The 13,662-nt window shown below is 39.4% G+C and overlaps 2 protein-coding genes across 11 annotated transcripts in view; both read right to left on the reverse strand.

Annotated features, from left to right (window-relative positions):
- The window catches only part of LOC128770568 (voltage-dependent calcium channel subunit alpha-2/delta-1), a 64,491-nt gene extending 56,845 nt beyond the window's left edge, over positions 1-7,646 (reverse strand). Inside the window, exons 1-3 of the mRNA XM_053885175.1 lie at positions 7,364-7,646; positions 2,831-2,912; positions 1,919-2,035 (exon numbers count right to left, since the gene is read on the reverse strand). Coding sequence (XP_053741150.1) covers positions 1,919-2,035; positions 2,831-2,912; positions 7,364-7,452 — 288 coding nt within the window. The 5' untranslated portion in view covers positions 7,453-7,646. The remainder of the gene's footprint in view (positions 1-1,918; positions 2,036-2,830; positions 2,913-7,363) is intronic.
- Positions 7,647-9,917: 2,271 nt separating this feature from the next.
- pclob (piccolo presynaptic cytomatrix protein b) overlaps positions 9,918-13,662 on the reverse strand; it is a 46,549-nt gene continuing 42,804 nt past the window's right edge. For all 10 annotated transcript variants that reach the window (XM_053886427.1, XM_053886433.1, XM_053886431.1 and 7 more), the window contains 3 exons: positions 13,380-13,517; positions 13,164-13,309; positions 9,918-12,460 (listed from right to left, as the gene is read on the reverse strand). In XM_053886427.1, the coding sequence (XP_053742402.1) occupies positions 12,317-12,460; positions 13,164-13,309; positions 13,380-13,517 (428 nt within the window). In that variant the 3' untranslated portion in view covers positions 9,918-12,316. The remainder of the gene's footprint in view (positions 12,461-13,163; positions 13,310-13,379; positions 13,518-13,662) is intronic.

Here is a 13,662-nt window from a genome sequence, read left to right on the forward strand (position 1 = left end):
AAATCTTGATTAAGTTAATTTCTACATACATCTTGCATTCAATTTTTAGTACTGAAAAAGGCCACACCTTCGCCAAGCTGCTTATTGACACCAATATAGAGACTTATCTAAACCAATATTATTATCCTATACAGTATTTATCTATTTATATCAAAGAGGTGCTGCTCTCTTTCTCTGCAGAGTACCAAATACTTAAAGATTTGTGGATCCAGATGGCTGCTGAGAATGGGAAAAACATATTTGTTTAAAATTTGTTTCATAATTTAGACAGACATATTCAAAATCATGCAACTCATTGCACATGTATGTTCCATCCCCATCGGCCAGTCATCTATTTATTCCTCCATATTTCAAGATCCAGGATCTAATATCTGTGTGCCTCCAGGTTACTCACAGAAGCGGATGAGACACAGATGTGCAATAAAGTGTAAGACGTGATCGATGCCCTGAACTTGGATGGGTTGTCAGATCATCAGAACCCCTCACAGATCAAATGCAGACTAACCTTAACACACACACACGCGCGTATGTGTACACATGTTTGTGTTTCTATCCTTGTGGGGACAATGTGAGGTTTCTCAATGACACGTTTTCCCAGCCTCTTGCCCTAAACCTAACCATCCAAAACAAATGGCTAACCATAACCAGGACTCTGAACTAAACCTAAAGCCGAACAGTAATGACCCAGTTATTTTGAAGTCTTCATCCTCAAATCGTGGCTTAACCTCATGGGGTCCCCACAAAGTAGGATAAACCAAGCACACACGCGTTTGTATTTATATCTTTGCGTGGACCGCTCGTTGCCAAAATGCTTTCCCTAGCCTCTTATCCTTAACTAAACCATCCAAAACAAACCAAAACAAATTGACTCTAATTCAAACTTATGTTATTCATGATAATGACCCAGTTATTTTGATGTCGCCAACCTCAAATTGAGGCTTGGATATGCGGGGTCCAGACAAAAGGACAGTGCTTTGTCAAGAATTGGTCCCCACAAGTGCGGATCAAGTAGGTAGACAAACACAGACACAGACTTGCTTCAACCTCAGAATGGCCCCTCTGTATCTTAAATCACCAGTACCCAAGAAATACGATATAATGATCACAGTGTTTACTTTACATATACAGACACGGACACTTAGCAGCCGGATTGTTTATGAGAATTCATAAATAGCCGGTTGCCATTACTATTGAGACACTAATGGTGTTGCCTTATTAAGGCAGAGGAAAGGTTGCGAAGCGTGCTCCATAAAACTGTTAACGCAGTTATAGATCCTGAGCAGGTACAAAGACAAAAACCCCACAGTCAAACATGTCGGCAAAATATTTCAGGAAAATTGCAGAAGCACCCCATCGGTTTGAGAGAGAAATAAAAGCTATTATGCATAATTATTCAAGCAAGTTATTAAATCGTCCATCATTAATATTCCCTTAAGTATAAAACATAAGATATGATAATAGAAGAAGACCCATTAATGGTCTTTGGGGTGAGAAATATTCTCATAATGCCAGAAATTTAAATACTGAAATGTCAAAAATGGACGGGGGGTACAGAATACACTGAGTTATTAACAGTTCACTTTACATTATCTCACATCTATACTTGCCACAACCCATTCATTTGATAGAATACACTCATTTTAAATGACTATTTAATGTAGACTATTTACATATAATTATCACAAGAATAGAGACGGTCAAAAAGACAAATTAATGTCATTATTATCTTACACCGCAGGAGTAAAAGACATACAGTTCCTTTCCTACAAACACAGAAGAGCCTGTCAGACACTGGTGGAAGTGCTCAACTAACTTTGGAAAGTCAAGACACTGAGTGCATATTGATATCATGACCATATACGTAAATGTATCTTTAATGCACTGATTTTTCACACACTCTGCGGTGAAGCGATCTTACCTCCAGTGCCGCAGATCTCTTGCGTAAAAGATTTTCTATGTTCCTGGCTGCTCGGGCCACCAGCTCCTCAGCATCGTTTTGCTCCACACTATACAAGTGTTGGTTTCTCAGGAAGATCTGATGACAAACAAAATTGTCATCAATTCAGTAAAAGGTTACATTCAAGCACGAGTGGTCTGTGTGAAATGACGATCTTAGCGACAAATACTTTTACATTTCGATCTTATGTTTGTGATTCTTTCAGGACATAAATGCTGTCGTATGACTGTGACGTAACGGAAGGTCTAACTCAAGTGACTTCGTAACAAACTAGTTTTCAAAAATGTTGTAAGGTTTCTATCTAATGGGATATTATTTTCATTCAAATTCCAATTTAGATTTATTTAAATTATGACGCTTGTTGACTAATATCACAATATATTGCCCTTGTCACTAAATCTGATCCCCAGATTACATATATTCATAACAATGAAGGGGTATCTGCTTTAAAGCAGCAATTTTACATGGGGTTCGACAACCCTACTGTTTTCCTTTGTCATTTCTTTCCACAGAGACGACCTGGCCACATCCCTCCAGTCTATTTAAAGAAGAAAAGTGAAAGGACAGTAGCCTGAACTGAACCAAAAATGTGCATGCATTTGCCATCCATTCAGTCATGAATTGATTTTGTCTCACTTAAAAACATGTGATAAAATGTTTTAAAAAATATATAGTGAGACCCATCCTTGCCATGGTGTCAAATTCTTTTCACATTCTCTTTCTTCTTGGAAGCTAAAAAGGGTTTTTCTACATGGTATACATTCTTCAGAAGAGCTTTGCAATTATTCATGATCAGATGGACTACATGGTGATGAAAGCCAACCATACTCCCCACTTTTATTGAGCGTATTTGAGAAGGTGCTGAGCGTATACCTGGGTGAGCCTTTTCCCCGCTGTTGCAGTGTCCGCCAGGGTGACAAGCTCTTTCTGCATCTGATCAACCCATTCTTTAATCCTGTGAATGAAATCAAGCGGACAAAATCAATCAGATGTAACCACTTCTGTAGCATCACAGGAGTCTGGCAGCGAAATTAAGCTGTCATCCGTGCTAAGTTATATCCATCACCATACAAGGTCAACCAGTGAAAGCCTCAAAACAAACAAGGGCAAAGCAAATCACACCGGTAGGTCATACAGTGTGTGTTTCAGCCAAACAAAGTGGCAACAAATGTGCTGTAATTTAATCGCAAGTGTCGCCGCATGTCAACCAGTACGATTGCTTTCCTAGAGTTCAAACATGAAGTCAACCAATCAGCTACATGTCACAGGTTGTTGTGCCTGCTGACTGTGATGTGGAAATAAGGAGCAGTGGACGACCCCTGTCTGTATATCAAAGAGCTCCTGGGATGACACCAAGTCCTGCCTGCTGATGCCTCATGAAGAATAATATCTTTGACTCATCCTTTGCCAATGAACCTCTCTAATCTTGATCAGAGTGACGATTCCCATGAAGCGGTGCCCACTGAATAGAATACGAATATTGTACTCAATTAATTTTTTGAGTATACAAAGGCATTACAGGGAATGAAACTTGCTGTCTCGGAATAGTACATTATTTCTTTCCAACGTCTTGGCATTTCCACTCTGCTTCCCGACAAGGAAGACCAAAATCATAATTGGATGTGGCTGAAATGAGTTTGGCTGGCTCTCATTTATTCAAGCTTAAATTAACTGGTATATGGGTATGTGCAAAAAAATCCACAGTTATAAATTAAACATGCATATAAAGCCAATTACGGTGCACAAATGATCTAAAGTTGGCATGAGTCGCCCCCTTCTTCTTCAACTTTTAAATGAACTTTCTGTGAGGACAAATGAACTGACAAAGGTCAATGGACCAAATTGATTTCACAAGCGCGTAAGAATAGCATGCTCAGGGCCATGACACCAAACCTGCATGCTCACCGACGATGAAACATACTGCCTTTATCGAGTGCATGGTTAGGCCACCCAGAATTCATACGTGTCCCGTGCCTCTACACTCAAAACCACCACCACTATGTTGATATTAACGTGATCAACATCACAAATCACAAGACTTTGAGTGTAAGGGACAAGTAAGCTAATGGCCATAAATAGTTTCAGATAATTTTGCATGACACGAGTAAACAATTACCGTGACTGTTTCCTGGTATCACTAAAACTGAAGTTGGACCATTCCAATATTCATAAACATCGCTAGCAAAATGAAAACAGATGCCTTTGAGCTGTTTTAGTGTCATATTGGACAACATCTAAGTGATCAGGGAGTAAAGGTCATTTTTCAAGCTCTGTGATCATCCACTTCCTGCTCCACTACTCGCACTTCATACAAGTTATTTGTATGATTTGACACTCGGGGACAAATATTTGTGTTCATATTTCCAATACTAAACAGCACTTTCTGAGCGAACACAGCAACGGAGTCTGTCCTTGTCACGGAGTGACAACATTACTTTCATAACGTTTGGTCGTCTTCAACACAGTTCTACATTGCGCTCACAATCTTAGTAAATCTTCTTCTATCTGTGGCACAAGCTTCTAAATAGTGGGTGCTACTTAGTATGCACAAACGACGATCTTAGATGATGAATAATTTGTTTTGGTGTGTGGGAACAGAACTTGTTTGCTCAGGAGTGTCAATGGAGGCAAGAAAAGATTCATCGCTGAAAAAGGCAAAGGCTCGGAAGGTGGACGAATAAGCACAGGCAACTCACGTTCACTTCACACACAACTCATTTTGGGCAGTCGGAGTGAAGCACAAGAGGATTAACTCTCAATGACCGTATCTGGAAGGAGAGTGAGCTTCCACCCTGGAAGATAGACAACACTAGTGATGGCACCTAAGATCAGAATCTGGAAGATTGTCATGAGCGACGTCAGGATAAATGATTCGGGAATCATAAATGGTTTTTACCAAGCAAAGTTTCAATTTATGAAGTAATTACTGTAATCTTTCAGTCTGGGGTGTAATGACAGGAGCACCGAAGTTGCCTTGCCAGTGCCACACTGCCAATGCTTCAACTAATTACGACAGTTCCAGTCAATGTTGAGTAAGTTAATATATACATATAAACACAGACAGATTCTCCCCTATAATTTCACATGCACTGATCCCTACAGTAGATGTTCCTTAGCCAGAGTGGCAACATACTGTCTGTCTGTATGTGTGCCTTGTTGTTTCCTCCCCTGTTCCTCCTGGAACATTTTCATAAGAGGTGACAGCCTTCAAAAATGTACAAAGCACTAGCTCATTTTCAAGCAGAGAAGCAGCAGCTCTGCGTCGTCCCAGGTGCAAATCTGTGCTCCTCACTGTATCTGAGAGAGATGCCTAAGAAAACTAATCTCTTGTTGCAGTGATTTAGACGCCAAACATCTTTGTCAGAATAATATACAGGTATAATGTACTAACTATCTACTGCGCTGTATTCGTTTATAAAGCAGATATGAGCATTATAATATGTAGATAATTACTGTTACGTAAACACATTCTTCCCTCTACTCCTCATTGTCCACTGTTACATATAATATGCTCTATAAGGGCAGTTTATTATGGGTTATAGGAGGCTCAGGACATGGCTACAATGAGGGCATGATACATTGAATAACACAAGGATGAGATGCATAAACATAAATGAATTGCTGTTGCACTGGGATGGCACCGTTGGTCTGGTTGCAGTGCTTTGATTACGATAGCCTCTGGAACAACACTGGCTAATTAAACCGACATAGACATATAATGGGCAACTAGGTCAGACATTGCCCCATAATTGTTTTCGGGAAGCGTAAACCAGTGAACGGAAAAGGAGGCCGGTAGAATAACAACAGACACAGAGAGAAAGAGAGATATAGCAATGTTGCTTTATAATAAAGGATCAGCCCAGTCACATAAAAAAAAAATCTATGCAGACAAATAAATCAGTATATTTAATAAGGACTGGCCGACACTAACTTCACATTTAAATAGTGATCATATCAATGTTCATCGTCCAGATCATCTGAGGAAGTTTAGTCGAGACCTCTTTTCTCATAATGGAGTTGGCCAATAATACAACGGGAAATATGAGATCCACTTGTCATATAATGTGATAAACTAGGACAGTATCAAGTCTCAACCGGACTGTAATTAAAGCAGGCAAATATCCTCAGTCATTGGCAGAGGATAGTCACTTTTAAATTAGCATGAAGTGCAGGTGCATACTTGCAATTTGGAAATGGATGATCACCAGTTAATATGCAACTTATACTCTTGTTGCTTTCTTGTTGTTGGCTTATACAAAATACATGAAAACTTCTCATTACAGGATTTTCAAAAACTGACCGCGTTTGAGCTGGAATTGATATTGCATTTTACATTTGGTTCTTCTAGAGCTTTAAGAGCTGTTGCAGTACGTTACGGACATAAGGAGTCACAGCCACTTCACTATGTTTTCATTGTTGTGACTGAATGTGTTTATTGAAAAAGAACATTAATATGCTTTGGGCTGACTTGGCACACACCCATCGCTACCCAGTACACATGCAACTGCAGTCATATTGTTATACTATAAAAAGGTGTTCGTAAGGAGGGGCATCCTATGAGTCGCAGTTGTCTAACACTCATTCCTTATCAACACCTGCACTCACTTACATCTAATTTCCGGGGCGGCCATTTTAATAGTCGCAAGGACAAAAAGTTAGGCTCAAAAGAAGATTAAAACGTTTTTTTACTGCGGTGGTTTCGGGGTCAAACGAAGTTGCCAACAGGTAATTTTTCATCGTATTATCTCAGACTATCTTGGACGTGATTTTACCGTGTATTTTGTGTTTACAGGAGCTTGACTTGCGTGCTGATAACTTATTAGCATATTAGCAAGTAGCAGTGCAAAATTAGTAGGTTTAAGTTCGTTATGAGAAAGCAGTCTTAGATCAAATGTATCTTGGTTAATACAGTTCAATATGTATTACTGTGTTCGTGGCTTTGTTTTCATTTTATTTCACAAAATCAATGTTCATGCAAATGCACATTCGTAATAAAGTTTTACACACAAGCAGGAGTTGACAAACAAAACAAAATGCCAATTTTACAGATTTTGCTCCTAACAATGACATAAACTGTGTGTAAATATAAAGCCGATATCGCGGCGATCGAAATGTAGACATTATTTAATGGTGTTATTTTGACAGTGGCAGCGTAAACGCTCCAAATCTGCCCTATTCACTGTTAGCGGGATCATGAGCAGGTGATGCCACCGTGACTCCTCAATAACTTCCCAAGACGAACTGTCATCGCGTTTTACAGTCACTATTGCTGTGTTATTGAGACGGATTCTCCCGATAAATGAGTCAAAACGAGCACCGGAATTAGCCCCACACACCCTGTACACGGCGGCTATGGTTAACGGGAGAGTCAGCAAAACACTAATCTGAACAAGAGGTTATATTTACATGAGATGCGTGGGAAACTGCGATGCCGAAATGCTCTGCTGCCACATCAGGAGTAGGAACACCCAAGCTCGCACCCTGCAGGTATCCATTGTTAAAATAAAAATTAAAAAAAGAGGGGAAATTCCCCGCCGCTCTGGCGACTCTTCCTCCGCGCCGATGAATGAAGCGACGCTGGAGAGTCTTTCCTTCCCTCTCAGATTAACCAGCCCTGACACCTCTAATCTGATCAGCCGGCCATCCGTCGCTCTAACAGGTACTGGAGCTGAGATTCCTTCCTCACACTCCTCCTCTCGCCCACCCTCTCTCCTACTGTCACCCCCACCCCTTTGCTTTCCATTATAAAACTGCTCAAATAAATCCGTGAATTAGGTGAGATCTCGCCCAGTGACATCTGGTCAAGCCACAACACAACTCTTGTCCTCTTTCACATGATGTGAAAATGAATTGATCGGTCAATCCCTGTGGCCAAAAACAGAGTGATGGGACTATTGATTGTGACCACATGTCCCGTCGGTCAAATATGTTTTAGCTTGAGGGGCGAAAACTTTTTATCCTTCACATATTTAGATGACCAATTTCTTGTTTGCCTTTTGTGTGTTTTATGAAGCGAGCCAGGAGGGAGGGCAGGGCGGCAAAATCGGGGATGCTTTGGGATTTGGTTATCAATCGTTGCCTGGCAACCACACACCATATCCCCTGTCCTCTCACCCTCCCTCTCTGCTGTCTCCACCTTTCTCTCTTTGTCTCTACAATCTGTACCTCGCATGATGCTCCTGCTATACTGCACTGATGCAACACCTACCTACACCCCCTCACACACCGACACCTCGACTTCATAATCTCAACACTCTCTTTCCCAAAGAGGAACACACACTCCTTCAGGGATGACAAAAGTTGGTGAGAACTAAAAATGCAGCGTGCGGAGATGACTGTATAATAGCACAAAGAGAAAAGGTAACATCTCTAACAATGCCTTTTCCCTCAAGTTAAATGGGAATATCTGACTGACTTCTGAACGGAGAGAGGTGTCAGACGCATCTGACAATAGCAACTCCCCAAGTGGAAAAGCTAATAAAAGACATTGGACCAAAAGCAAACAGCTCATATAAAAGTTTTAATATAAAAGAGACAGACAGTAAAGTGTGCCATGTAACAGGCTGTGATCATTAAGGAATGCATTGAGATCATGGGAGGTGAAGAAGTGAGTGGTTGGAAACAGGAGAAAGCAGCTGTGATGTCAGAGTCGCCAGCAGTGGTCATTGTTTTAATGCATGGTGACTCAGATACTTGGGTTGTCATTGGCAGTGAGGGTCATGAGTGTTGTAAATGAGGGTATGATTTAGGTGGAGGATACCGGATCTTCATGGGAAAGACAAAGTACAAGTTTTTTTTTTCCAATGATAAAATAAAAACACCACAATATGATAATCATTCATTTCTACTTGCCGAAATGGTTAATATTGATATCTTTCACTGTGTAGTAAACACACTAACACAGAGTATTAAATCTAATCGCGTCTTGTTTATTTCATAAATACCCTTTTTGTGTGGATCAGAACAGGGATAACCGAGTCTTAAGCGCAGTGTGGCAATGTTTGCAGCCAAATATACTCACCAGCCCACTGATGAGTTCCGAGACTTACTAGTCTGTGATGCTGTTAGATAAGAGCGAGGCTGTGGGGAGAAAGCAAGTGCTCCCAGCATGAACGCATTGATCGTATGAATGAAAGAATGTAGTCCCCGAAGTTAAGTTACTCAGGGTTGGTGTTTAACGATGATGCATTAAAGTAATAATGAGCAGTGTAACGTTTGGGATAGTTGATGACAATGATGATGATGATACCGCCATCTAATGGTAGCAACTGTATATTACATCCTGCTCGTGGCGTGTGAGACGTTTAAATAATAAAAAAAAATAAGCAGGTTATTTTACCTCAAGAAACTTTTTCTGTATTATTATTATTGTTGTCATTGTTTTTATTATTAAATGTAGTTATTTTTGTATTTTAGAAATTTGTTTTATTTTCAGTATATTGTTTTCCTTCTGAATTCTCGAAATACTTTAAAAATCCCATGAGAGCCTCCAACGGGCATATATATATATATATATATATATATATATATATATATATATATATATATATATATGTTGAAAGAGTCGAAACAGAGATCTGACTCATTTACTGTTCACATCAGAACTGAAAATAAATTAAGAACATGTTTTTTTTCCAGGTTTTTTGCTCTTTATTTGGTGTGAAAAATGAAATTAAATTTACCAGTCTACCCGCCACAGTGTTTATGCATAAGAAGGAATAATCTATAAATGAATAAGATGAATCCCAAATTGGCTGTTGAGCTGTGTTGGAATGTTTATATGATTAAAGCTGCTGAATATTACTTTGCTTGTTTAATTTGTGTTTAGATATTTTGTGTATTCAGTCATTTTTTATGTTTAATCCTGACTACTCCACAATAGATAGTTGAGCACTATCAGTACTGATCATTCTGGTTATTCAGTGTCTCAGCCACACTCAATGAAAGCATGCGCTTTTTTCATATTTAGGTTCTTCTTTATATTTATTCTGTAGACTTGAGGGGGAAACAGCTGATTTTTACAGCACAATTTGCATAATATCTCAACACATTCTGTGTACAACCACAAAACCATAACATTATATTCTTTTTTGTTTTTTTTACACAGGGTGGAAAAACAAGACAAACTTTACAAGCATATTCTTTACAGTCAGCATACAGATAAATCTATACATATTCTCTCTCTTTTTGAATCTTTAGTCAAATTTACAGACAAACTATCAACAAAAACATGCAACATCCAGAAAAGTTTTTATGTTGATTTTTTTGCTCCCTCGTCACTGATTTTAGCTGTTTGTTTACAGGACATGTTTGCACAGATAGTCACATGTTAACAACCTCCTTTACACAACTATTGGACACACAGTGCTGTACATTTTTTTTGTGAATTAACGACACACATGCTCATATGTTGGACAATATAAACATTCATTCTTTGTAGAAAATAAACACTATGTACACATCGAGCCACATTCACACTCCTCGGAACAACAACGGATAGATTTTGTTTTTTTACAACTACAGGCAACAAATGATCTGAATGAACCTCAAATGGAAAGTTGATTGAAGAGGAGCAGCATCGCCCTATCAGACGTGTATATTCCCTCATATACTCACTGAAGTAATCTATGGAATGCATTTCATGATTTCTGTGCAACGGCCAAAAGCAAGTGTCTTTTTTTTTTTTTTTTTTTTCAATTTTTGCCACATAGATACAACATGCACACCATTTTGTTTTCTCTCACTGCATCCACATTGAAACACTGAAACATTTAAGTTTAACATTTAAATGGCCCTAAGAAAACAAAGATAATAAAGTGCACATGAGGATTGTTAAAATAATCCCGAAAGAAAAAAAAAACAAAAACACAAGACACATTTGAAACGATATGCTCATATATGCATCATTTAAAAATGCATTCAAACATCTATGTTGCATAGAAGTACTTCTAAATAAAAGATGGGTCTTAAATTTAAAAAAATATATATCAAGGTTGGCACAACAAAATATTAAAATCTTTTTTTTTGTTTGTTTTCATTCCTCTTACACTCATCCTCATTTTGATGTTCATTTGAATGCGTGTGCTGACGCTCATTGTTTAGGTCGCATCAGCCCTGATATGTTTGGATACACTAACAGTCATTGTGAAGGTTGATGGTTAGTGTTTTCATGATGAGTCACCTCTGACGCCACATTAGAGCCAGTGAAGATGGAAAAAAGCGAAAGGGGCTGATGGGTATTTTTCAATGGCCATAATATGCTGCCACAGTGTTTGGAACGTTCAACCACTTGTGTTCTTCTGACCTCAATTATTAGCAACCACAGTGGGATTTACTGACGCACAATACCACGAGCGTGAGACAAAAGTAGGAAGTGAATGATGGTTAGTTAACACTTACCCTTATTTAGGGGTTTCATAGGAGGGAGGAGACGCAACACAAAATCGACTTGCATCAGTAGCGTTTCTATCAATTACATCATGGATTGCACGCAAAAATAGACTTCTAAACAAGCAGGGAAATGTCGCTCACACCCAACAGATGTGGTAAACATTTGTCATTCTCTGTAGTTGGCTTGTTAACATTCAACACAGAAGTGCTTCAGGCTGCAGAGCACGCAACGCTGCTTTTTTTTTTTTATTTTTTTATAATTCTTGACCCTTATATAGCAGCAAACCAGTGTAAGTCACCTGATGTTCTCCTTCAAAATCATATCACTGATAAAAGGAAACACTACGTACCTCAAACTCATCAGTACCACAGAGAAGAGTACTGGATTGTCAGTACGCTGCCCACAGTTTTACAAAGATAATTTACCTAGTGGAGAGAGTATTATATCCTTTTTAATCTCTATGTCTTATACTTGCTATAATAAATAAACTTTACTTTTGATATGCTCTTATATATTCGATATCTACAATCTGAGGTGCTGTACATTTAACGTTTCTGCTAACGAAAGCCAGCTCTCTGACATAAATCCGTTTATTTCTTGGTATTAAAAATAAACATAGTTGTTTATTATGACTACTTTTCTATATTTTGTTTAACTCAGTCGTCGATCCAGCTCCAGAATGTGAACTCCTATAAACTTCAGTCCAATATATCCCGAGAAGAGGTGTTATCATTTTGAAGCCATCACAGCTCCATACTGCCGTTTCGTCTGCCTGGTGTTAGTCTGCACATCACGGCAACGTCTGCCTCCTGACAGAGATCTGACAGAGGACGCGGCAGTGGTCTTGGCAGTGTTTGACTGATACAGTTATAACCAGTGAAAACCATTGAAATGGATAAAAGAAAATGAATCCGTTTGCTGCCATTTCAGCCCCGTCTTTTGTTGATTATTTTCTTGGGGGGTGGAGTTCAGGGGATTGTTTGAGTGGAGCTGACGAAGAGCTTGTGCCAGCTGACCACTCGCTTCCTCATGTCCACCTTGTCCAGCCAGATGTACGCCTCCCCGATGAGGGTCTTCTTCACAAACTTCCCTCCATTGGAAACTAGGAAAAGCTATGAATTGAAGTAGAAATGACATTACCATGAAGTTAAAATTATCCTCAATAAAAAATAGCTATCGCAGCGCTTTAGTGAAGTGTTTCGTACTGTGAATACAATGCGTGCAAGTGAATGCATGCCGACACATTTTTCAGGATACTGATGGAATGGGATATTATACTTGTATATTGAGGAGAATATGTATTTTAAAGCCTGTCTTCCTTCATGTTGCATGACTTGAAAGTGAGTCAGCCTCCTCCACCTATGCTGACCTTGAAAGTCACATCTGTCTACTTTATTCCTCCTTTGGTGCATCCATAAATCTCATTGGTTGTCTTCCTCTTCTCCTGTCCCTGTCACATTTCACTGTGTCCTTTCTAGTCACTGACCAGAGCATCGTCATCCTAATTGTTTTCGTCAGTCTCTAAGCCACACACTGTGACAGGTCTTGTGACTGTCCAATAAAACGTCCCACTCACTCCGGCTAGTAATTATCTGCCATAACAATCGTCTCCGCCTGTCCCACCTAGACTGCACTTCTGTCTTCACTAGATTTGTTTTAATCCACAAAAACTCTTGAAGAAATGTTGTCAACCTATCTGTATCATTGAGGAAAACAAGACCAGATATTCATCACTTTGACCTTTGTATTTTCTGTTCACCTTCCTGCTTCCAGTACTTTCTACTGTCACTACAGATGATTCCAATTCCTCAGTACCTGTATTGAGTGTCCCGTGGGGTTCAGGGGAAATCTGAAGGTCTCGTTGAAAGACGGCTCCCTGTCATGGCGACACACTCTTGTCTTCTTCTTAATGATCCGTTTCTGAGTGGCCACGTTGACAACGTAAAGCTTTACATACAGATCTAGGGGAACAAAACCATAAGATCATGGTTATTCTGGCGGTTGAGAGGATGGTGATTGCGGAGTTCGGACCTGGTAGGTGATCAGGACTCTTGAACTTGTACGTGATGTTTCTGCATTGCAGAATCTCCAAGATCAGTTGGTCTCCTTCAGTCTTCACCTCCTTCTTCAGAGCAACTTTGATTTCCCCCATGACTTGAGTTTTGCCTCCTAAAAATGATGCATGTTCAGAGTAGAAGCTATTTAGGAGTGGGAGGTTGTTGGCTCGATGCATGTGTGAAAGTGATAAATAAGGAAAAGCGATTTACCACCGAGTGTCTACGATTAAAAATAGTCACGCTTAACTGACAACGAC

This window comes from Synchiropus splendidus, chromosome 14 (assembly GCF_027744825.2).
Source record: "Synchiropus splendidus isolate RoL2022-P1 chromosome 14, RoL_Sspl_1.0, whole genome shotgun sequence".
In the NCBI taxonomy this organism is placed as follows: domain Eukaryota; kingdom Metazoa; phylum Chordata; class Actinopteri; order Syngnathiformes; family Callionymidae; genus Synchiropus; species Synchiropus splendidus.